General features: G+C 39.6%; 1 protein-coding gene across 3 annotated transcripts in view; it reads right to left on the minus strand.

The window, feature by feature from the left end:
* Positions 1 to 21,634, minus strand: part of TMEM255B (transmembrane protein 255B) — a 102,029-nt gene extending 80,395 nt beyond the window's left edge. For 2 of the 3 annotated variants that reach the window (XM_045007298.1, XM_045007294.1), the window contains exons 1-3: positions 20,496 to 20,610; positions 11,752 to 11,894; positions 5,528 to 5,590 (exon numbers count right to left, since the gene is read on the minus strand). In XM_045007298.1, coding sequence (XP_044863233.1) covers positions 5,528 to 5,590; positions 11,752 to 11,894; positions 20,496 to 20,556 — 267 coding nt within the window. In that variant the 5' untranslated portion in view covers positions 20,557 to 20,610. Of the gene's footprint in view, positions 1 to 5,527; positions 5,591 to 11,751; positions 11,895 to 20,495; positions 20,611 to 21,521 lie in introns of those variants that run through there. The other variant, XM_045007284.1, reaches the window with a different exon arrangement.
* Between the last annotated feature and the right edge of the window lie 5,195 nt (positions 21,635 to 26,829).

A 26,829-nucleotide genomic window follows, 5' to 3' on the forward strand; every position in this document is an offset into this window, starting at 1 on the left:
TCCCTCACTGCTACCCTACTGCTAGCTATTGTTGGCTGGTGGGATTGTGACATTAAAGGTACCTGTAAATCTGCTAGTTACTACTCCCCCCTCCTTTATCACCACCATTGGTAGGCACCACCACTGCAGACATTTTGTTTTCAGCCACCTAAACAATACAGCTGTCTCCAGGCTAGCTTTTAAAAGGTGTGTGGTTAGTACATGTTAGCTAACACTAGGATTAGCTAAAGGACAGACCATGCTTTAACCCAACCAGTTTATCACATGTTAAAGTGTATGCTTGCTTGTCTACGCTATACTTTTAGAAAGTGTTAGAAGGTGTTCACTAACGCATTCTAACACCACACCTTTAAATCCTACTTTAGGCAAAGCCTACGAGAGGCTTTTCATGGAGCTACTAATTTCCCTTCCTGAAATAAAATGGTAGTGCTGCTGAAAAATGCATCCACTTTCACCCGTGTGTCAGTCTGACTCTACATTCTAATCTCATACTCTGCTGTCATGGATACCCTCGCTTATTCTCAACCTCTCAGATCCCTATATTTAATTTCAGCATCTCGTTTTTTTAATTGCAAATACTCTGTACTCCAAGGTGAGAAGACAGCAAGCAAGGTTGGTTCATGTCCTACAATCAAATCTAGATTTTACAATGATTGTATTTTCCAGGCACCAAACTGGAATAAGCAGCCACTCTGACTATAACAGAGTTTTACTTCTCTTCTTTTTTTATTGTACACTGTTCTGTTATCAGTGTCACCAGCTGTACACTTTTTTTTTTTGAGGGGGATGGAGACACCATTCTTTCCTTCAGTCATTTTCTTGTTGTCCTGTTCCAAGCATTCCAAATTACCTCTTCCAGTGAGAGATCGTCCCCTGACTGGCTGATAGCAAATTTTTTGTTTTGTTTTGTTGGTGGAAATTCAGCACAACATAGAGAGGGGAGCAAATTAACAGCAGTAGAGAAATAATGTTAAATTGCCAGTGAGATAACAAGCCTGATCCTGCAAGCTACTAAGCACTCAGTATTCCCTCTGAATTCGGGTTATACCAAAGTCAGTCTATTGAAGTCAATGGGAATTGAGGGTACTCAATATCTCACAGAATTAGGTTTAAAATTCTTCCCTATGTCTGGTAAGTGTATGAAATAGTGGAGCATCTGATCACTTTACTCTCTCTATGGTGATCATCAATGTTATACTTTAAGCACAACCAAAGTGTTGGCCATTCTAGCAGACAGAACTTTCACCTTCTTTCATGTTCAATCAGCACTGGATTTCTTCTGAACTAACTCTACCTAACCATAGCATACATCCACATACATTATTACTCCTGGGGGAATTCTGTGCCACTGCGCAATGCAGAATTTGTGCAGAAATTAATGTTGTGTGCACAGAATTTCCTTTCTCCAACACCCCCCATAAATGGACTGCAGAGCTGCTGGCTGCCACCAGGGGCTGCTGGACCTGGCAGAGCCCAGCTTGCACATAGAAGACACTGCCGGGAGAGGGAGGGTTCCCAGAAGCTGCAGTTCCCAGCATGCCCTGAAGGAAGGAGGCAGCGTGCAGGAAACTCCATGCAAGCCCAGGTTCGAGCATCAGGCTGTTTCTCCCTCTGGATTCCTGGGCTCTGTGGGGTAGGGAGCATGGGTGTCTGGGCTGGGGTTGGGGGTGCCCCACAGCTGGCCTCTGGAGGGGAGGGGACAGAGAAACAGGAACTGTGTTGTCATAGGGGTTTCTTTAACGCTCTACTCCTCGGGGAATTGTGTGTGTGTCTGTATTGTTACAGACATACTGACTGACAGGTATTTTGAAATAAGTTATCAAAATAATTAAAACTGGCATGATTAGATAGTGTTATTTTGACAAATAAAATATGCAGATTTTGCAGAATTTTAAAATATTGTGCACAGAATTTTTAATTTTCAGCGCAGAACTCCCCCAGGAGTGACATTATAAATATCAATCATAAGAAAGCTATTATTAACAGCAATGAACAGCTGTAGACTGAAAATAAATGCAACTTGCAGGGGAAAAAAACAGCAGCAGAGTGTCCTGTGGCACCTTATAGACTAACAGATGTATTGGAGCATGAGCTTTCGTGGGTGAATACCCACTTCGTCGGATGCATGTCACCCATGAAAGCTCATGCTCCAATATGTCTGTTAGTCTATAAGGTGCCACAGGACTCTTTGCTGCTTTTACAGATCCAGACTAACACGGATACCTCTCTGATACTTGGGAAAAACAACAGGTTTACCAAGAAAAGTTAATAAAAAAATTCTCTGTTGTGGCTGAATCTACACTGATTTTTCATGTTAAGATTTTTGAAACAACAAAAATGAATCAAGTCATTAGACAGGGCTATATCATTTTCAGTTCTGCATTGGGTTAGTCTCAAATTACACTGAAGGCCTATTTCAAACTAAGTTCAATTAAACTTAGAGCCACTGATAAATCATTTGCCTTCCCTACTGGATTGAATTCATAAACCATTTTTACATTATAGTAATATGATACATTTGTAAAATTTCTATACTTATCTGGGCTTTTGTACTCGCTTTGTTAATGATGGCTGAAAACCCATTTCAGCTACCCCCAAGCCTTTCAACAGAACACACTAAGTTAAACGCAAGAGAATAATTAGAGCCCTGGATCTTACAACCTATGATATAATCCCTCTTGTTTTAGAAGCTGTTTCTATAATATTTAAAAACAAGCTACTGACTCATCCTTACCTTTGATAATGTTTAATGTTTTTGCAGATTATGGGATCTACTGATGGATGACACGTTTAATTGGACTTCTAATTATTTTCTTACCTAGTTCTTCATCTGTCAGACTTTTCTCCTTCTATTCCACCATGGCATATTTTACACCAAAAGCCTGCTCTTTCACTATTTCATGCTGGGATATGCAAACAGACACTGATACTAAGCAATTATGACATGCATTTCCCACAGTCCTTATTGCATGAATGTTACAAATATACCATGCAGTCTGAATTTCAAGCACCGTCTCATTCAACTCACTTTTTACAGCTTTTTGACTGCCTGTTGGGGTGGAAAACTGAGAGGTGAATTAAAGAAAAATTGAGAGGTAACACTACTGTCAAGAGTGATGACAACTAGTAAACTATCCTGATTACAGTGGAAAACAAAATCCTATTCTCATCTGGCAAGCATTCTTTTGCCTTCAGATGAGGGGTCAGAATTAGCCGTGTTAGCAGCTCTGAACTCTGATATAGAAATCAGGGGCAACAGTTGTTAAAAATGCAAAACAAAAGTTCAAAGATAGGGGAATACTTGAAAATGTATTATGAAAACTACCGTGCAATGGAAAAATGTCCTGAAATTATTTTCCTGTTTGTTTATAAATAGCAAAAGCAATTCAGTTTTTACTGACAAAGAAAACAGGAAGCCTCAAAAAATAACCTGCTCTAAAATACATAGCAAAGAACAAAAGTAACTGGTCAGTTCCTCAGCTGTTGTAATTCAGTGTAGGCCCACTGAAGTTGTAGTATTTCAGGAAGTTTAACTATGATTTTTCTAGTGTAAAATGCATATAGGACAAAGGTGATATTCATCCACCACACAACCACTTTTTGCACTGAGTAGGGAAACTGTATTACACTATCTAGAGACCCAATCCTGCAAAACTTTATTCACCCAAATAGTCTCAATTACCTAAATAAGTGCTCACACAAGTAAAAGCAACTCATTTATGTAGACATTTGCTGAATTATGTTTGTAAGACCTAATTCAGCAAACCCCTACATAAATGTAATGGTCAGGCCATGTCTAAACTAGCCAGAGAAACTCTGCTATCACCTTGGTAATAAGAGCTATAGATAGTGGTTCTGTTTTTTTGAAACTACACAGTTTTGCAGAAGGCATTGCTAACATCATTCTATGCTCAGTAGATACAAGGCTACAATGCATTCTATAGTTCCCAAAATCTTGACAGAAAGAACTGAATAACTAAATTTAGGGGACAAATGCAGTAGTTTTTACTCAGGCAAAACTTCCATTAAAGTCAATGAGAGATTTTCCTGAGAAAAGACTAAGGAGGATAGATAAAAATTAGGGCTACTAAACTGCGATTAATCACAGTTAACTCCATGAGTAACTCAAAACACTTCAAATATATTGATTTCAATTACAACGGAGAATACAAAGTGCACAGTGCTCACTTTATATTATTATTGTTGATTACAAATATTTGCACTGTAAAAATGAAACAAAAGTAACAGTATTTTTCAATTCATCTCATACAAGTACTGCAGTGCAACCTCTATCGTAAAAGTGCAATTTACAAATGCCAATTTTTATTACATTGTTTTGTTTTTGAGTGCAGTTATGTAAATCTTTACAGTCTACAAGTACACTCAGTCCTACTTCTTGTTCAGCCAATCGCTAAGCGAAACAAATCTATTTACATTTACGGGAGATAATGCTGCCCGCTTTTGATTTACAATGTCACCAGAAAGTGAGAACAGGCATTCACATGGTATTTTTGTGGCCAGCATTGCAAGGTATTTACGTGCCAGATGCGCTAAACATTCATATGTCCCTTCTTGCGTCAGCCACCATTCCAGAGGACATGCTTCCATGCGGATGACGCTTATTAAAAAAAATAATTGTTAATTAAATTTGTGACTGAACTCCTTGGGGGGAAATTGTAGGTCTCCTGCTCTGTTTTATCTGCATTCTGCCATGTATTTCACGTTATAGCAGTCTCGAATGATGACCCAGCACATGTTTGTTTTAAGAACACCTTCACAGCAGATTGACAAAACGAAGAAGATACCAAATGGAAATTTCTAAAGATAGCTACAGCACTCGACCCAAGATTTAAGATAAGTTTAATTAAAAAAATTAAAATGCCATTTGTGCATTTTAATTGACTTTGAATTCCCATCCAAATAGAGCTTGACACAAACCACAAGTAAAAAATTAATCTAGTAAATAAGAAATGCATCATTCACCATTTTCTAACAATGTTAAATATGTAAAAATTAAAGATCTGAATAAATTTAAGTCAAGCAATATAATTGCTTAAATTGATGTATATAGATATAGCGTATCCTCCCGTTTAGCAAAAAGAAGGCCCCTTCCAGTTCACCCAGCTGCAAAATGGGTACCTCATCCATTGGGTTAGGGCAGTCAGATTTGATGTTGGCCACATCACTCCCTTGTGTATCATTGGCTATGAAAATGACATGCCTTAATGTCCCCCCATTGGCTTGGGGGAACTTTGACTTTGACTATATTTAGTTGCAAATCAACATGTTTTAATGGTTGTCGGTTTTCTTTAGGAAAATAACTAAAGTACAAATGCAAACATGATTAAAATCAAGGTGTCCTGCATGCAGATTTAAAATCATGATTAAAAGCAGTGATTTAAATCAATTGACCCTGGGACTAAGAACTGCAGGAGTCAGTCATGGTAACTACAGATCATAAATCCGTTCTTTCTTCAATTAAGCCTTTTAATAGTAAACGGAAAAGAAAAAAAGTTTTGTTGCTTACCATTTGCCTTCTGTTCTCTACCAGGTTGATTCCAATAATTCCTAGGAAAGATCCAAAGCCAAGCTAATGCAAAGAACAAAAAAGAGAAACACACCAGGTCAGCTTATTTGGCAACATACAAGAATGTCACAATATTTAAGGTGAGATGTTGGGCAGATAAACCAACTAAAACAATTTGTGAGAATGAGCAAAATATTTAGTATAAATATATTACTGGCCAGAAATCATGAGATGCAACAGGGAACAATCAGAATGGGAATTTTCTTATATTTTAGCAGTTCCAGGGTGGCCAACTTTGCCTTCTTTATTCAAGGCAAATCTTCCCATTGGTGTCAATGTGGAGTTTGGGACAAGAAAATACAGACAATAGTCATCAATGTTCAATAACATAGGTACTGATATTACTGTAAGTAATTTTGATGTCCATTTTAAAGCAACAATAAATTATATAGAAAAATATGGCATTTCACATTTGTTCTACCCATGGTTATACTATAAAAGTATACATATTTAAGACATTATGAAACTGCAAGAGACAACTGCAACTTCTTCAAAAAATAGATGTTTTATTTTAATGCAAGTCCCCAAAATCCTAATGTTTACCTTTTTTTAAAAATTGCAAAATATTGCAGGTCCTAAGAAAAAGATGTTTTTAAATTGCTAAAGAGTACAGTGTTTCTCATACCGTTCATCCCACAGCAAACAGACACACCTGCAGCAGGTACAGCTGCACCATTAGCGAGAAGAGAGGGAGAATGGAGTTCAGCTAGAGTTACCCCTTCCTCACAGGATATGTCTACACTGCAGCAGGAAGGTGTGATTCCAAGCACGGGTGGACAGGCTGGCACTACATCAGCTTGAGCTAGCGTCCTAAAAATAGCAGCATGGCCATTGTGCCACTGGTCACAGCTTGGGCTAGCCATCCAAGGGCAGGCTTGGACTTGGGTAGTTACCCCGAGTCTCTGCCAGTCGAAACATCCACACTGCCATTTTTAGGCACTAGCTTGAGCTGAGCTAGCATGAGTCTTTCTACTAGTGCTGGGAATCACATCTCCCAGCTGCAGTGGAGAAATACCCTCAACACAGAGGCAACTGCAGCAGCACAATTGAACCATGAGGGGAGGGAGGATGGGGAAATAAAATTCAGCCAGGGTTATCCCTTCCAACCAGATCCCATCTTGAACCAGACCTACACCAGGGCCCGTGTGGGATTGGGGAAAAAAGAGAAATTCCTGGGAGGAGCCAACCAGAGACCAGCCAGCAACGAACACAGAAGCAGCTGCAACAGGAACCTCTAGAGGCTAATGAGGTCATCAGACTCTTTCCCCAGATTTTACTCTGGGCATCCTTTCCCTTGTATTGCTGGCTGTTTACTTCTGCATGGTCACTTTACCTCATCCACATGCCACTTTCCCTCCATGCCTTCTTTTCTGACTCCCCCACTTCAGCGTCTCCTCTCCCCACCTTTTGGTTCATCAATCCCTTTTTAACAGCCCCTACCCACACCCCATCATGGGGAAAAACAAGATGGATGGATGGATAAAACAAACAAACAAACAAATGCCACCAAAAAAATCATCATGGCACAGACATGGAGTTTGTAAGCCATCACAATGTTCCCACTGTTTGTCAAATCCCACATCTGCCTTGTCTAGTCGGATAGTGAGCTCCCTGAGGCAGGGGCTGTCTGTCTCCTCAGTGCCAGGCACAATGTGGCTCCCATCTCAGTTGGTCACTAGGTGCTACTGTAATAAACAAAATAATAACAAACAACAACACACACAGCATTTACAGAAGGTGAGGGGGAAGCTGTTAGGGGTTTCTTTGGTTGGTTGTTTGGCTGGTGGGGGGTTTTTGTGTTTGTTTTTTGAACAAGCTCTGGGTCTGATCCTACAAGCTGCTTGACACAGGTGGAACCCAGAGCCAATGCAGAGCTTCATAAACTTCAGTGAAACTCCATGTGGGCACAGAGGTCTTCCCACATGCAGCCATTTGCAGGATCGGGGCCACGAAATTTAATAATTAATATAAACTAAAAATGTAGATAAAGGGAATTTTTCAATAATGGAGTAAATTACTAAGTCCCTAGTCCTACAAATACTTATGCACACATAAGAACATAAGAATGGCCATACTGGGTCAGACTAAAGGTCCATCCAGTCCAGTACCCTGTCTGCCGACAGTGGCCAATGCCAGGTGCCCCAGAGGGAGTGAACCTAACAGGTAATGATCAAGTGATCTCTCTCTTGCCATCCATCTCCACACACTGACAAACAGAGGCTAGGGACACCATTCCTTACCCCTGGCTAATAGCCATTAATGGACTTAACCTCCATTAATTTATCTAGTTCTCTTTTAAACGCTGTTATAGTCCTAGCCTTCACAACCTCCTCAGGTAAGGAGTTCCACAGGTTGACTGTGCGCTGTGTGAAGAACTTCCTTTTATTCGTTTTAAACCTGTTGCCCATTAATTTCATTTGGTGGCCCCTAGTTCTGATATTATGGGAACAAGTAAATAACTTTTCCTTATTCACTTTCTCCACATCACTCGTGATTTTACATACCTCTATCATATCCCCTCTTAGTCTCCTCTTTTCCAAGCTGAAAAGTCCTAGCCTCTTTAATCTCTCCTCCGAGGGGACCCATTCCAAACCCCTAATCATTTTAGTTGCCCTTCTCTGAACCTTTTCTAATGCCAGTATGTCTTTTTTGAGATGAGGAGACCACATCTGTACGCAGTATTCAAGATGTGGGCGTACCATGGATTTATAGAAGGGCAATAAAATATTCTCCATCTTATTCTCTATCCCTTTTTGAATGATTCCTAACATCCTGTTTGCTTTTTTGACTGCGACTGCACACTGCGTGGACATCTTCAGAGAACTATCCATGATGACTCCAAGATCTCTTTCCTTATTAGTTGTAGCTAAATTAGGCCCCATCATATTGTATGTATAGTTGGGGTTATTTCTTCCAATGTGCATTACTTTACATTTATCTGCATTAAATTTCATTTGCCATTTTGTTGCCCAATCACTTAGTTTTGCGAGATCTTTTTGAAGTTCTTCGCTTTGGTCTTAACTATCTTGAGCAGTTTCGTATCATCTGCAAACTTTGCCACCTCACTGTTTACCCCTTTCCCCAGATCATTTATGAATAAGTTGAATAGGATTGGTCCTAGGACTCATCCTTGGGGAACACCACTAGTTACCCCTCTCCATTCTGAAAATTTACCATTTATTCCTACCCTTTGTTCCCTGTCTTTTAACCAGTTCTCAATCCATGAAAGGATCTTCCCTCTTATCCCATGACAACTTAATTTATGTAAGAGCCTTTGGTGATTGACCTTGTCAAAGGCTTTCTGGAAATCTAAGTACACTATGGCCACTGGATCCCCCTTGTCCATATGTTTGTTGACCCCTTCAAAGAACTCTAATAGATTAGGAAGACATGATTTCCCTTTACAGGAAACCATGTTGACTTTTGCCCAACAAGTTATGTTCTTCTATGTGTCTGACAATTTTATTCTTTACTATTGTTTCAACTAATTTGCCTGGTACTGACGTTAGACTTCCTAGTCTGTAATTGCTGGGATCACCTCTAGAGCCCTTTTTAAATATTGGCGTTACATTAGCTATCTTCCAGTCACTGGGTACAGAGCTGATTTAAAGGACAGGTTACAAACCATAGTTCATAGTTCCATAATTTCACATTTGAGTTCTTTCAGAACTCTTGGGTGAATGCCATCTGGTCCCAGTGACTTGTTACTGTCAAGTTTATCAATTAATTCCAAAATCTCCTCTAGTGACACTTCAATCTGTGACAATTCCTCAGATTTGTCACCTACAAAGGACGGCTCAAGTTTGGAAATCTCCCTAACATCCTCAGCCATGAAGACTGAAGCAAAGAATTCATTTAGTTTCTCCACAATGACTTTATCATCTTTAAGCGCTCCTTTTGTATCTCGATCGTCCAGTGGCCCCACTGGCTGTTAAGCAAGCTTTCTGCTTCTGATGTACTTGAACATTTTGTTATTACTCCTTTTTGGCTTTTCTTATTACATTTTTACACTTAATTTGGCAGTGTTTATGCTCCTTTCTATTTACCACACTAGGATTTGACTTCCACTTTTAAAAAGATGCCTTTTTAGCTCTCACTGCTTCTTTTACATGATTGTTAAGCATCGGTGGCTCTTTTTTAGTTCTTTTATTGTGTTTTTTAATTTGGGGTATACATTTTAGTTGGGACTCTATTATGGTGTCTTTGAAAAGTGTCCATGCAGCTTGCAGGGATTTCGCTCTAGTCACTGTACCTTTTAATTTCTGTTTAACTAACCTCCTCATTTTTGCATAGCTCCCCTTTCTTAGTTTGACACAAGTAAATTTATGCATGTTTGAAGTAGTCTTAGTAGTGCTAAGAGAACTGGGGGCTTAAGTCATTTTGCATAATATTTTTTAAAAAGACCAAAGTCACTTGAGCTAAACCTAATGCACCTTTAGTGCCCTATCCTGTCCCACTGAACTAAGAGCATTGTTACTAAATTCCATGGGAGCAAGCTGCGACCACCCTTCTTTTAATTCCAATTTAAATTTCTCTCTTCACAAGCAGTCTTATTTTTTCATTGCTCCATAAAAATAAACATTTAGTTTATCACATCAAGAATGAAAAACCATGATCTTACCTTACAAATGTGTTCATTTTCAGCTGCTCTGATACTTCCTAAGCTAATGCACCATAAATCTATGTATTGTATGGTGCATTCACACAGCAGGAAAGGAACTGTCAGTCAGACTTTGTGAATGAAATGTTACTAGTGAAGGAAAAATGGAACCAGAATAGGTATGTTAATACTCCTCTTAGATAATACTTTCCGCAAGGCGCTCAGCTTCTTTAGCTCTCACTGAAGTCAATGAGAGTTGAAGCTGCTTGCCATCTCACACTATTAGAAGCTGTAATTGTATCAATACAGGGTGACGATGTATTAATCATTGCTCTTTCTCGGTTACTACAATGATCAACCACAAATGTGCAAAATGACCATGCTTTTACAAAATGTCATTAGCTCTAACAGCTTAAAATGAAATTGAGGGAAAAATCATTATTAAAAGGTTTTCATTTGCAAAATCATTCTGAACATTTCTAGCTATTCTATCAACCTATTAAATAAAAATTTGTAACACTTTATTTTTAAAAAATGATCTAGAGAAATATTTTTTTTGTTTAGTACACAGACATTTTCTCCCTAAAATAAACTAATTGCTATAATTAACTGCTTTGTGCACATGAACTTTATTACTTATTACCCATTACATTTCCTCCAATGGAATGACTGTAGAAAGTTTATTTTTTAAATGTTTTAATTTCAATTACAAATAACTGTTTAAAGACTATGCCATTGTATTAGTCTATATATTTTAACTGATCCAAAGAATTCATTCTTTTAAAATTTTATTCCTGTAATGGATTTTAATTCCATTTTTAAACACCACTTAATATAGATTATTACCCTAAAATTAATCCTTCCAACAAATATGTTCTCAGCATGATTTTAACATATTAGAGAACTGAGCTAGAAAGAACAATTGTAATTTACAAATAATGATTGGCAATACAAAATTTATGCATAGTATTAACAGATACTCATCCCTTTTCTTAAAATGTACAATTATATTATGAACAAGAGCTAATAGTACACTGTAATCACTCAGGTCCCAATTCAGCAGTGTACTTAAACATGTGCTTAAACTTTAAGCAAGTGAATGATCCATCCTACTGAAGTCAATGAAATTGAAGTTAATGCTAAACTACCTTTTGAAGTCATTAAAAGTATATTCTGTCTTTTACTAAATAATAATTTAAAAGTCCAGTTAAGAATCAAGGTTGTGATAATGAATTAAGTGGCTTGAAAGTCATTACTAACATACAGTAGAAAATGATGGCCCATTCTTGAAACTGAGTCCATGTGCCTGTGCAAAAAGCTATTAAATTCAGTGAGATTCCATGCAGGCACAGTGGTCACCCTCATGCACAAGTTGCAGGATTAGGGCTTACACCTGAATCACAAACATAACAGAACTAGATCTAAACATTATGCACCTTAGGTTTTCCCTCACCAGTAATGCAACAGGGTTTGAAATTTCCCTCATCAATTGTGGTTGCTTGTGTCTATGCCATAATAGCGTATTGGTAATAATGGATAATCTAAAATACATTTCTCTACTCACAATGATTCCTGGGTAATAGCCTCCGACGGTAACATTTTCTGTTCTTGTGGTAGCTGCAAGTCCTATGGTCAGTATGAACACAGACACTACCAGCAGAGAAACTGTGAACCAGAGAGAAGTCTTCTTTCGTTTTGCAAACTGTCCTGTTGGGGGAAACAAATATAAAATAGTTTTTCATTGCAATCTTGGCAGTACAAGTATGAAATGAAAGCTCATTCCAACTATTTCATTTTTAACCCTTTCTCCCAACAAGGGATAATATTTTACAGCAGAGAGAGGATCTTAAATTATATAAAGATTAGCTGGAGCTTAGTAGACTTTAATACATTGTTTACACATACAAGATGAGGTTTTACTAAGCTGAAGTGACAATTTTTTCAGTTATCTGTGGTAAATCTTGTAATGAAGTTGTTGTTCACATCTGTAGGCCAATTCTGCAGACCTCAAACCATCCTTACCTTGGCAAAATTCCCATTTGGTTCTAAGTGGACAACACATAAATATGTGAATTTTAAAGATTAGCAGAAGCTCTGCTGTGTTATCAGGAAAATAAATATAAAGAGAAAATTTATCAGATAAGCAAACCAGTTGGTATCTTCTGAAGTAAAGCTGTACTGCAGCTAATGAATTTGTGATATATTATACATATATTATTTTATTTAACAGGAACTGTTCTGTGAAATTTACTTAATCTCATCTCAATTTGGACTCAGGTAGCCAGGAGTAAAAGATTGCAGATAAACCTACTGTAGTCAGCCAGCTCTAATAATAACCTTATTATCATTTTGTTGTTTTAACTTTGAGGCAGAAGTGTATCTTTGAGTTGCAACTCTCGGTTTCTAAAATAATTATTATAGAGCTCCTGCCTATAGTTCACCAAAATTCTGTAAAAATATATTTTAAAAAAATACAATAAATCACTATAGCCATCTAAAATTACACCCTCTTAACATTCAAAATGAACCGAAGAGAAGGAGTCCACTGTGGGCAAATGTGAAAAAAGCAATCAGAGGAAGAAATTGCAAACAAGAAGCCAATCAGGGAACAGAAGCAATACAATGTGACTCATGTGACCAAGTAAAACTCAGTTTTTGAATTTCAAATCTCACACCACAGAACAGATTCAGTTTGCAAACCAATTCATCAACTAATTTTTATGAATACATATATAAAAACTGAGATATGTTTGTTGATATTCCTCAAACAGAACCAGTAACGCTTCAAATATTTTCTTCAGTATGAAGTGTGCTCTGCTTTACTGAAGAACACAACAACAGACAATTAGAAATTAATCCAGGTGACTCCAGCCATCTCCTCCCCAATCTGTGCCCCATCTGGTTCATCTTTTGGCAATAACGTTTAATCTATGGTGGTCCATTGGTGGTAAGGAAGGAGAGAAGTATGGAATAACCCATGCACCGAAATGCATGAGGGTATGGTCAGATCTTTCAACAGGCTAATCTACAAATCCAAGAATCTAAAGCAGACCCAATATGGCCAACCTCAAGCATTCAAAAATCATGAGTCAGGTTGCCACCCAAAGTCAAAAACTGTCTTAAAAACAATGATTTTTTAAAATAATTGTTGAGGGATGCGGTTATCTAGCTTCTTGTTTTTGAGTGCTTAGATTTCACTTTTTCAATTTTTTTTTCTCTGAAAATAGAAAGACTAGAAACTTTTTGTTTAAATGAAAACTGAGATCCTCACATAATCCCACAACTCCAGGTGCTGGGTCTTTAAGAAAAACACCAAATATTGAGAGAGTTGCAGACCCAATTTAAGCATATGGCTGGTCCTGTTAGAGCACTCCTCAAGCCTCCAAGGGGGGAAAAAAAAATCAAGACAATCCATCACTTCAAGGAGCACACAGACCAGACTATCCAATCTGATGTCCAAATATACATTGAAAATTCCCAAGGATTCTAATCCAGGAGGACTTCAACTGCATTGCCAGCACCACTTTACCATACTCATCTATGAGGCCTACTGCGTAACCAGAACCACAAAACTTGGTATACTTGGTACAGCCCCATGGATACATGAAACAGCCATATGCTTTGCACAAACTCATCTCCATCATTGACTAACTTCTACATTACAAGCAGCATGAAAATATCACAGCTATTGGCCCACATCTTTATTCTGCTTGAGGCTAGTGATCACTGAATATCTGTGTAGAACCAGCCAGGTATCTTCATCTAACCACAAGCCAAATTTGCATGACATGGCACTTCAGAATCATCAAGTGTCTGCCTTAGTAACAACAGATCAGGCATTAACCGGTCAAGCCTGCTTGCAAGAGGTTTCTAAGTTAGTCATTCCATCTATGCTGATCAAGTATTTTTCAATGGAAGCCAAAGGGATTTTCTGATTTTATTTCACCCTGAGAAGTCTTCAGTAACCTCAGTACCTTTGCTCACCATAACCTCCCACACACAGAGTCATCTTCTAATCTACACCAACAAACAAAAAAAAACACTATCTCACAAAAAGATAAACAGAAAAGGGGATAGATTCTCAGCCTCACTTCCGCCCTCTTTCCACCACCTCAGCAGCACAAAAGGGACATAATCTGGCCACAGTTTGCCAGATGAGAATTCCCCTAGTGGAAGAGAATTCTCAACTATCTTAAAGAGAGCCAGGCTCTATGCCAGTCGTCCTTTATCCCCAGAATAGGATGTATGTTGTGGTGGAAAAGGGCATGACAGGGCCAAGGAGAGAGCAGAGCTTCTACAGCAATTCTCATCTGACATATGACCATTTCCCTCCTTAAACCTCCCCTCAACTCCCTTCCAACCTCTCTCTACTGCTGAGTGCATCTTGGTGCAGAACTGAATCTGGCCCAAATACTTAAGGAGTGGGAACTTTAATTCTCCTGCCCTCAAGCCAACACATCACATAAAAACAAAGAACAAAACAAGAAAGAAAAGAAAGCTCCCACTAATAACCTCCTCCCCAGAGACACACACACATCACTCAAACTGACCAGATAAGGAAGAGAAGGTAGAAGGAAATATAGAGGGAAATACATACACATTTTAAAAGGAATTAATTTAGATATTTAAGAACTTCACAATGTTACTAACACCTGTAGATGTGAATATGTAATGTACACAAACTACATATGAAATACTGTGATTCAAAGGACAACATTAGGATAGTCACATTACCCTGAAAAAGCTCTCTTATCTTAAAAGTCTGCTACTCTATAGGCACACCTCTAGCAAAGGATGTTCAGTGCTACTATTCAAGAACATTTCATTTCAAAGAAGAAAGAGAACTGGAGCAAAACTCCAGTGTGACCAACATTCTTGAGGGTCAGACTAGTGTTCTGAATTTTGAATCTTCATTCCATATGACACTCCAAAGCCAGCAAAATCATACCATAAAATAAAATGAAATCTCAATCATTTTGGAAACTACTGATTCTGAGGAGACCAAAAGAACTAATACAGAAATGTTTTATGTTCAAAATGGACCTTAGTATGTGTAATCTACTACAAATTTGGCTTACAGATCATATACTGCCTCAAAATTCTGTGTGTTTGTAAAATTCCCAGTAATGAAAAATCACTTGTAAAATTTACACTACAGTTTTGAAAAATGTCTGTATAATTTTATTTCAGTGAGACATGAATGCGTAAGTTTAAGGCAGCACATATGGCCTTACCTTTAAAAAAAAAAAACATGAAGACTTTTTACAATCTCAACAATACCAAGTGCCTTCATAAACATTGCAGGGAAAGAACACTATCCAATTTACCTGTGAGACTCAGCATTTCCAATGCTCCAGCAGCCTGGGCTGTAACATTTATTGGCAACCCTGGTGTTTACGGAGATAATTTAATATTGTCTTAACAGAATACTCATATTTTAAATGAACATAATGCTTAACATTATCTATGTATGTAGCTCAGGATGATAACTATTTGTGTGGTTTAGAGCCTCAACTCTGTACTTTGCCTGATAAATGTTTATTAGGCTTATTTGTAAAGCAGTTTGAGATCTTCAAAGGAATAGCACTGCAAGTACAAAGCTTTATTATTTCCCTTTTGATACTGTTTTATTGACTACAGCAGTGCTGCCATTTAAAAAAAAATTCCATAGCTTTTGTTTGCTTTTTAGAGGGCAGATGCAATATGTTTGGGATTTTCTTTTAATATAGCTACCCATTGTGGGGCAAGAAGTGTTCAGCTACAGTTACCTGCAGCCAAAAACAATTCAAAATTATTCAGTCAGAAGTATCCCTGTGGTACTGAGGGAGAAGATAGTTAGGGTCTGATTCAGCATACACCTCAGTCAGTCTCCAGTGGCAAGGGCTGTTACAGAGTGTCAGCCATGAATTACAGTGGCCCTTTGAACAACTAGGTAACGAATGAGATAATACTGCTGCCATCTTTCCTAGGGGCAAATTCCTCTTCAGTGCAGCTGCCCCTGCCAGGACAGGAGATTATTCATCAAACCCATTAACTGTCCAACCTGTTATTGCTGAAGTCACTCTCAGTAGCAATTAGTCAGTCCCTGTTAACTGATGCATAGTTACTCAAGATGGAATTGTAAAATATTAAATTGTCCCTCCCTGGAATTCCCCAATTTTTTCTATTAGTATTTCACCATTCCAAGAATCAAGCAAATGAAAGGAAAGTCTTCTCAGTAGAGCAGGGGTAGGCAACCTATGACACGCGTGCCAAAGGTGGCACACAGGCTGATTTTCGCTGGCACTCACACTGCCCGGGTCCTGGCCACAGGTCCGGGGGGCTCTGCATTTTAATTTAATTTTAAATGAAGCTTCTTAAACATTTTAAAAAACGTCTTTATATACAACAATAGTTTAATTATATATTATAGACTTATAGAAAGAGACCTTCTAAAAATGTTAAAATGTATTACTGGCACGTGAAACCTTAAATTAGAGTGAATAAATGAAGACTCGGCACACCACTTCTGAAAGGTTGCCGACCCCTGCAGTAGACTCATCTTTACTAGAGCCCCTGCTCTAATCAAGAATCAAATAAGGACTGTCACAAATTATTACCAGCATTACATTGTGATGGTAATGTTCCTCAACAATCTTGGCTGGCAATGTGATAACAAAGCATAGATACCACAGTGATACTATAAAAAAAAATCTGAGAGATAGATTAGATAGACAGATAATGCTAACCTCCACATCATTGATCCGTGCTCCACCAGGTGTGGTCTTAAATTGTCCAAGAAAAAGCAATAACCCACTAGTACTCTCTGCTCTGCCTAATAAACATTTATCAGGCTAAGTATCTATTTGAGGCCCTAAACCATACTACTCCCACCTCCATCGAAGGACAAAGAAAACCATCAGGACACAGAGAAGAGAAAATAGAATCTCCTCTTCTGAGCAGCTCAGAGACAGGAGGAGAAAGGCACGTAGAGCTTACATACACATGCAGCAGTTGGGTTGGATAAGAAGTACAGATCATCATTCCTAGAGTCAAGAGAGGGAACACAGTGCCATTCAAACCCTTCCCAGCACCCTAAAGATGGGGGAAACAGAGTCAGAGAACCCCCTGTCAATCAATCAATCAGGAATTGAGGAAAATATACTGGAGGACCCCTTTTCACAACAGCCAGCAGAAGTCTATTTGGGGAAGAGTGTGTCCGCATTGACAAAAGATGTATGATTTGGTGGGAAGACCCTAGTCCAGTTTCTGCCAGAGTGAAATGATGCAACCCTAGCGGTGGAGGCATGGGTTTGGAACAGGGAAAGATGAGGCTTGTGAAGGGGAAGGTATAACTTTAGGATGCAGTAGGTCTGTGATGGAAGGTGTGGGGAGAGAAAGAGACCTGTGAGGCATGACTTGTCAGTGCTAGAAAAGCCATCTATAATCTACAGTCCAACTCCAAAATGTCTAAATCCACCTTGCTTTGCTAATGCAAGTACTCCTGTTAAAACCAATCAACAGTCTCCTGCAAGCAGGCCAATTGGAAGTCTATGGGAAAAATAAGAGGGAATGAATTTGGCAAGGGAGGAAATGCAGAGCACAAATCACACTTATTGGGAGATCAACACCACACCATTTTGTCATCTTGCTCTAGTGAAGGTGATGTAGATGTGAAGAGACTGGTCTCTAATTAATATTGAGCACAACGTATATTAACATCCCTGATCTATAGGAGAAAGATTTGTAAGGGGAAAATTTTTCAATGTTTTACATTACATAATGTTACAAAGAATCATGTAATACAAGTTAACCCTGCGTAACATAATATATAACATCAAAGGGCTAATACAGGCTTTGCAACTAATATTTTGTAGCTATGAAGCTAATATTTAAGGAATGAGATTTATATGTCTTTGGGGCTAAATTAATTATGTTTCAGTACTCCAGTCTTCCCTTCAATGCCATATCTTCCTTGGCTATATTTTTCATTGTGTATTTTTTAAAAATGTGCTATACTAATGACATTGAACTAATCCTACATTGCCTCCTAAAACTAAAATGTGATGGGCTGAGATGTTTTTTTAAAAAAAAAAGATATCAGCCCTGCTTTTGGTGATTACTTCCTCTTTTCTGGTTAAATGCTTGACTAAAACAGTGTGCTAAAACTAACCAAACCATATGCAACTGCATTCGTTTCCAGGCACAAGCTAGCAGCTTTTATCTGACTCTTGTCTCCATTATGTAGTTGTATTGTAGAACCCATGAGTATATTGTATAGTCTAGTCCTTAAAAAAGGTTGCTGAGTTTTTTAGTAGACTTTAAGAAAAAAAACGATCTTAATACTGTAAATAGTTTAGCTATAGTAATTGATCCTGTGCAGTATCACTATGACTTCATTGCTTTGGCAACAATTGTTTCACCAATAAATAATTAAAATGACTAGCTAATCAATGGTTACAATGACAGTTTAACTGAATAAATACTTAAATCACATAGAGAATATCCTAAATAAATCATTGCTATTACCACTTATTCCCGGTTTTCTTCAAAACTGCCAAATAACAAAAATATAAAGGGTGTACATCCTTTTTGACTGCTGTCCTGATGTTTGGGTAAAGGCAAGGTCTCCATATACCATACTGAATGACATACACAAGAACTACCACTGATACTTTCTAGATTATCTTGACTTTAAGGAACTTTGGGGGAATAATCAAATACTGAACCTCTCTTTTACATTTCATTTGTATTTTCCAGGACACATTTAGGAAGAGAAAACAAACCTGTACATTTAGGAAGCGAAAACAAACCTTTTCAGAGACAGATTAGTTTAGCAACACAAAAATGTAAAAAAATAAAACCAATTGTCATACAGGTATTTCAACAGCATCAGTCAAAAGTTTGAGTGGAATTGCTTCTACTACTGAATACAGTATACTCCCATCATAGCCATAAACCATCTGTAAGTGGAAAAGAGCCAAAACTAACTCTGTACCCTGATCTGCTGACACTCCAAACTGCTCAAGCATAGTTACTGTTAATTTTCAGGAAAGAGAGAAAAGGATGTTTTCAGTAAAGAGAGAAAAGGATGTATTGCATACATGCACAAAGCCCATTTCTATATTACATTATCCTTACAGCAATTCCATGAAAATAATGCAACAGCTAAATGAAAAAAATAAATTGAAAATATTTTTAAATGTCCCAGTGTGATAAAGGAGAGTGACAAGAAAGAGCAGAATGATAACACTTGACAATGAGTTAATTTGTAGAGAGGGATTGTTACAACCCACCAATAACAGTACTGTACTGTACCTCATAGAATAGGTTCCTTTTTTAACCTTAAAAGTATTAACTAAAATAGTAAAAGGTAATTCAGTTTGATATATAGAGTTTGTCTATCTCCACATTCTTTCCTTATTCCTCTTTCAGTTGTTAGGCACTCTGTGATATGTTTTTAGATCGCTATTTAAGAAGGTGATCAATTGGGCTTCATCTGAGCAGAAAATTATTTCCTCCATTGCAAGTGCAAGCATTTATAAATGAACAGGCAAATCAGTAGTATTGCATCTCATAGAGATTACCAGGGAACAGATCTTTCCCTGTGAAAAATTAAGAATTGCAGTATTGGGGGGAGGTCGGGTGGGGAATAGTACTGTCTTGCTAGCCTCGCGATGTTGCGATCAGAAATGTCAAATCCAGAATTTAATAATACTCAACAAGTTTACTGCTTTCAGTGTATCCGCTACATAGGTGAGTCCTAGCATCTGTGCCCACAGCCGGTTAAACAATCAACGAACAACCATAAGACAAGAGTAACTATAACTACCTAAATTACATTTAAAAACGGTTTCCGAGACAAATAAAAAAATATGCCTGGTGATGTGTCTCAACTCCCCGAGCAGCTGCAGGGTTTGGGGGAGAGGGAGAAGCCTTCCCAGTTCATCCCCCCCCCAGTAGATTGATGTGCACTGCAGTCCTCTCAGGGCCGGGAAGTTACGGCTTGACTGCACGCTGGAGAAAGCACGAGACCCGGTTAAGCAGCCCTTGGTCAGGCGAAGGCAGAGCGTGTCCCCAGCCGAGAAGCGCACCAGCAAAACCCCGGGAGCTGCCGGGGGTTTCCAGGCACGGGCCCCGCCTCCGGGCCGGCCGGCGGGCGGGCGCACCGAGCAGCCCCCAGAACTTCAGCGCCTCGCCGGGCTCCTCACGGCCGCGAGCCGGAGCTGCCCGCCCTCTGCCCCGCAGCAGGTGCCCGGGATTGCGCTGCCTCTGGGCACGGGCCGGGGGCGCCCGCTGCTGCTGTCGGTGCCCAGCGCCGGGACTTACCTGTGGGATCCAACACGGCTAAAGGAGCCGGCACCGGCGTGGCGGGAGGAGGCGGCTGCATCCTCTTTGCTCCCGGCTGCTTTCCCCCCACCGGCACCGAGCCAGCCGCCGGCGAGCCCCGCAGCGCCGGACTGGCAGGCGGGGAGGAGCGAGCCGCGCTGCCCTCGAGCTCCTCAGCGCTGCCGAGCCGGGAGAGACGCCCCGCCCCACCTACCTGCTCGCTCGGCCTCTTCACTCTCGCCCCGCCTTCCTGTGCCCTCCAGGGACCCCCCTGCCCTGCTCCCAGCCAACTGCACAGCTCCTCCTCTGCCCCCTGCAGGGATGGGGCCGCAGCTCCCTGGGCTGGGGGTTGCTGAGAGAAACGGGGTGACTGTCCCCTGGGGTGGTACCTTAACTTTGCTACCCTGCGCTAAGGGGATTCCCCCTCCCCCGCAAAAAAAAAGTGTTAAAGGGTCATTGTGAGAGATTCCAAGTCAAGCAATCCTAGGGTGACCAGATGTCCCGATTTTATAGGGACAGTCCCCATATTTGGTGTTTTTTCTTATATAGGCTCCTATTACTCCCCACCCTCTGTCCCGACTTCTCACACTTGCTGTCTGGTCACCCTAAGCAATTCAAACTTAGGAAATACCAGTATTATGGTTCCCTTGAGAGCCTTAATTCACCATCCCCCATAATTCACCTTTGTGTTATATGATCCTCTTTAATTACTGAGGTGGATGAGTGAGCATGTAAGATTAAGGTCAAAAGTATCCACTATTTGTGGGTGCTGAATTTGAGACACCTAGGACCTGATTTTTCAGAGTCTATAGCATTCCCTACGTTTAAAGCCCAGCTCCCACTGCCCGGTGTTTCTGCAGATCAGATCAATTAAACCGAACATGTACAGGCAGCCATTAAGTGTCTTTCCTAGCTCACAGAGGGACTCTGTGGCAGAGCTGGGGTGAAATTCGATATTCCAAGACAGCATACAATGGCCTTTCCCATGAGATTGTCCTTCAATCCCATACTTCATTCACTACCCACCTTCCACAGCAAATGAGGCAGGGGTCCTACAGACAGCAGCTTCATTCACTATGCAGCCCTGATTCATCCCCAGAGCTGATCCATCCTGGGCTCTGAATGTGGCAAGGGTCCTGTGGAATATATACTGCATGAGATCATGTAATTAAAGGCTGTATTCTAATGAATAAGCACAATGGTGGTGAATGAAGGTTGCACACACAGTAAAGTTGCATAAACTAGAGCTAATACATCTCTCCTATGGGATCCATTTTTTTAAACCAATTGCAAATAAAACATAATATCAACCAAAAACAACAATAAAAATACACAGAATCCACTAATAAAACACACAAATAGAAATATGCACGATGGATATCAAAGTAAAAAAACTTAAATGCCCTTGATAAATGAAAGTGTTATTCTGTCTTTTATTGGACATCTGTCAAGAACTATTGTCTCTGGACCTCCATGGCTTTCTGATCACATGTGCTTCGTGTTCCCAAAACAGATCCTTCTGCCTTGCCCTCTTCAGCTGCTGAAGTGGATCTGCCAACTGGAGCCTATGTTTACGCTCTTGGTGTTTTTTACTTACTGGGTGTACATGTGTTACATCTGTCAGTAACATTTGGTAAAGCCTCAATAAACAGTCAGTGTCCTCCTTGGCTTTGCTTACATGTCTTCTGTTCCTTGAATAAGACTTACCCTGAGGGTAATGGTTATGACATATGACCTTGGTGTCAATGATTTAGCGAAAGAATGCCAACCACGCTTGAACTAATATGCGCTTCCACTTGCAATAACTATTTGGAATTTTTATTGTAGTATTTCTTCTGTTCCAGTTTCCTGGAATATAATTTTTTTGCAGCTGTTCAGAGTTAATTTTCCTAGGCTCAAGAAGCTGGTTAGATGACAGGTGACAAAGCTTTTTTGTGGGCCAGCCCAAGATTATGCAATGAACTCCCAAGGGAACTAAGGATCATCCCAAACCTCACGACCTTCTGATCTAAGTGCAAGGTTCTAACCTATTCTAACATAAACATATAGCAACATATCTATCTATATACTGTATGTATACACACACACTGTATGCCAAGTAAATATATTATAAAAAAATATCCAAAACAAAACACTCCACTGCATACACTTCTCCCCGGAGGGAGCGGGTGCATGAGAGAACAAACACATGACTTCAATGGAAGTTAGGAGCCTAAATACGTCTGTGGGTCTGGGCCTCAGACACTATGATGACCATGGTATAAGAACCTATATAGAATAGAAATGGTGGCACTAAGAATTTTGTCCTTCTGTTCGTAAGTCTCTAATGTGGTGATCACCATAAATCATTAAGAAATATATTGTGATATTCTAGGAGTGCTAAATATGAATCCTTTGACTGCACCATGTTTGGTTCTTTAATCAAGTTATTTTCTACTTATGGTGATTTTTCTGCTAACTCATTAAATTGTGCATAGCAAAGCCCTGAAGTGGTGTTTTTGAACTGATATTGTAAGCTCTTATAAGGTTGTGCCATTTTGTGCTCTTTATTTCAGCTACATGCGTCAGTCCTAGAGGCAATGAAATCTACAAGATATTCCAGTGGGAGCAAGAAGAAAACTGAAACGGTTAGTCTTCCAAAAAAATCAAGAATATTTAGATCCATGGGAAAAGTACATTTTCTTGACAAGAAACTAGCTGTCAGGTGAGATTACTGACCATTATGTTACCAACCTCCGTAATAAATCAAATTTATTTGCAGTTAACTAATGTACTATATTATAGTGAATTATTTGTGGTATAATCAATAACCATATCAAAGACAGGCTATTGTGAGAAATGAACTTGACTTTTCAAAAGACAGTGGGCAGTTGCTAGGCTAGTGAAAACTATGCTTCCCAAATTAAAAGTGTTTGCAAACAGTAAAAAAACCCTGAAATTCATTGAATAAGAAATACATGCTAAGGAATAAAGACAGAATGCAAGAAGGTAAACAACAGGTGGAGGCCAGATTTGTTTGCAATATATGTGGAGGCAATCATGACACAATACAAATATGTCAAACACAAAGGGTATAATGTCCTTAATAAAAGCAACTGAATACTTATTAAATACGAAATACATGAACAACAAAGAGCTTCTTAGGGTGGGTATAGATTTAAGAGTACATATAAGTAGTAAAAGCAAAATTTGACAAGCTAACTTGCCCACTACAAGGAACCTTAAATCCTTTAAGGTGAATTATGTTATCTGCTTAGGCTAGGGTTGGAAAGCACCTGAGAGGTAGGCATGTATTATAAATAATAATAGGAGATATACCAATCTCCTAGAACTGGAAGGGACCTTGAAAGGTCATCAAGTCCAGCCCCCTGCCTTCACTAGCAGGACCAATTTTTGCCCCTGATCCCTAAGTGGCCCCTTCAAGGATTGAGCTCACAACCCTGGGTTGGCCTGCTAAACCCTGGGTTTAGCAGACCAATGCTCAAACCACTGAGCTATCCCTCCACCCATGTAACTCCTAGTGATTTTCTTTGAGAGCTCCGTGCCTAATTCCCTTAGGTGTTTTTGAAATTCCCACCATAAAAATACTGTTAAGGTTGAAGAATATTAATAATCATGTAAATTAGATATGGAAAAGACCTGTTAGTCCCTGTAATCTCCCTGCTAATGCAAGATTTCTCCCTACAGTATATTCTCGAAAGTTTAGTTCAGTTTAGTTTTAAAGACTCAAGGGAAGATGTTTCCACTGCTTCCCCAGGAGGCTGTTTCACAGTCTTAACTGAAATGAGGAATGTTAAGAACTGAGTTGCATCTCAAAAACATGCAGGAGGGTTGTTGTAATCTGCTCTGAAATTTGTCAAACCGTTGTCATAATTGTTTTAGTGATGTACACTTTACACTTATACAATACTCTCATATCCACTGTAGTTTTTCCCATATTAAAATTACTTGATAAGGATAACGACAAAAGTTTGAAAATCATAAGATACTTGATAAGTGGGGAAGACCAGGGCAGGAGGCCAGGGTCGGGTGAGGGAAGCAGGGGTTCAAGAGTAAGTGGGTTTTGTGGGGATCAGACTACAATTCTGATGATAAAAGCAGATCTGTTAGTTGCAGAGACATATTCAAAATAATACGGACAATGGATCTCTTCCTTCCTCTCTTCCACTAGAAATACTGCTCACTCCAGCTACATACTACAACTGACAAGAACTATCCCCACTTCTTGTGGGAAATAAACCGGTTTTAAAAATTAATTATTAAACAAAAATGGAAAGCTTTTCTGCAATTATGTTGGCAATACTCTTCTTTGTATAATTCAAATAAGGGTTAGCCATAAAGATAACTTGAATAAAAACCCATTTAAAGACAGTGCTAAAGAGGCAAAGTGTCTATAAAGCTGACCTAGTGAGAGAGGTGAGGATTCCCCTGGTTTGGGGGAATTCTGGGCTGGCATAAAACCAGTGCAGGGATGTGCCAGAGCTGGCTAGGGAAACGTGCAGAGGACCAGAGGCAGGTCCAGAATGTGATACTCCCTGGCCAGCAGAACTGCCCTTAGGCTAGCTAGTATAAATTAGAGAGGCTACTGTTCTAACCTGGCTGATTGTTTCAGCCTCCATCCCGCACCAGGATCCGAGTCACCATTAGGTCTCTCCCTCCCCACCCCACCCCACCCCACCCCACCCCACCCCCATCTCAGCTGCATCACACAAGAGCTCAACACAGTTGAGGATTATGGTCTTTAATTTTTAAGTTAAGAGTGACACTGCATTTTTTTCCTCCAGGGCAGATTGGCAGAGGCCCTGGAGGTTTTTTGCCTTCCTCCGCAGCATGGGGCACGGGTCACTTGCTGGAGGATTCTCTGCACCTTGAGGTCTTTAAACCACAATTTGAGGACTTCAGTAACTCAGACATAGGTTAGGGGGTTGTTACAGGAGTGGGTGGGTGAGATTCTGTGGCCTGCATTGTGCAGGAGGTCAGTCTAGATGATCATAATGGTCCCTTCTGACCTTAAAGTCTATGAGGCATGTACTAATGTGTGTCCTGCATTGTGGCTTGTTGCTTTAGCAGTTCACTCACAATATTCAATGATGCTGAAGAAATCAATGACTGGAACTTGCTGCCTCTGATTCTGCCCAATTCTGAGATGCTAGGCAGCAGAATCCATGTAGGGTGACCAGACAGCAAGTGTGAAAAATAGGGACAGGAGGTGGACGGGTAATAGGTGCCTATATAAGACAGATCTCCAAATATAGGGACTATCCCTATAAAAATCAGGACATCTGGTCATCCTAAATCCCAGTGATGGAGGTCTCCCACTCAGTGCAGTGGAGATATGCTTTCTCTGCAAACTTTCCAGTCCCTACCCCAGGATTCCCCAAACACAATCATCCTGACCATCTTCATAAACCTGTCTCAGGAATACTTCAGCTCAGGCAGCAAAACTTCCTTCTCTGTGTCACTGGAACCCTCCAACCCTGCCTAGCGCCTAAGGCTCTGGATTCAGTTGAGTGCTCAAAAGGGCATTTGTGGAGATGAAGATGGTGTCAAGGCCAGCTCTAGGTTTTTTGCCGCCCCAAGCAAAAAAAAAAAAACCTCTGGGAGCACAACTGCCGAAGCAAAAAAAAGGTGTCTGGAATGCCGCCCTTGAAATTATGCCACCCCAAGCATGTCCTTGGTTTTCTGGTGCCTAGAGCCGGCCCTGGGTAGTGTTGACAAAATAACCTGCAGACCCCAATAAAGTGAAACACAACAGGAGGCTAAACTGAAAATTTGCCTTGTCCTCTATTCTCCTTTCTGCAATTAAGCAGAATTGCCCATTAGAACAGGAGAAAGGCCAGCCTATAATGTAAAAATTAAAAAGGAAATAAAGGGAGACAGGCTAGAGAGGTAATACTAAAGGTTACTAAATGACTAGAGATCATACTTTTTCTCAAAAATAGCCTCACATATTTTTAACGTGCAGTAATTGATAGTAGCCAACATTAAACCAGGTTCTTTATTCCTCTGCAAACATGCCGAAGCTTTTAACTCAGTGAAACAAGAAATGATTAAGAGTCTATGCACTGATGAAGGAAAACCAAGCTCATTCTACATCATGTGTTTTTCCAGTGCTACTGAGTGAAAGGATTGTTGGAATAAGGGTGAAGAAAAACAGAAAGAGAAATTGCATGAATTTAGTTGCATTGGTTGTGCTCATTAAAATGCTAATGGAGGTAAATGTGAAAATATTGATGCACAAAAGCCATTCCAGCCTTCTGGTTAAATACATCATTATGGTTTTTTTAAAAGAAGAAACCTGCTAATTTACCTAAGAGACAACAGTGGCTTTTTT

The sequence above is a fragment of the Mauremys mutica genome, chromosome 1 (genome assembly GCF_020497125.1).
Source record: "Mauremys mutica isolate MM-2020 ecotype Southern chromosome 1, ASM2049712v1, whole genome shotgun sequence".
Lineage (NCBI taxonomy): Eukaryota > Metazoa > Chordata > Testudines > Geoemydidae > Mauremys > Mauremys mutica.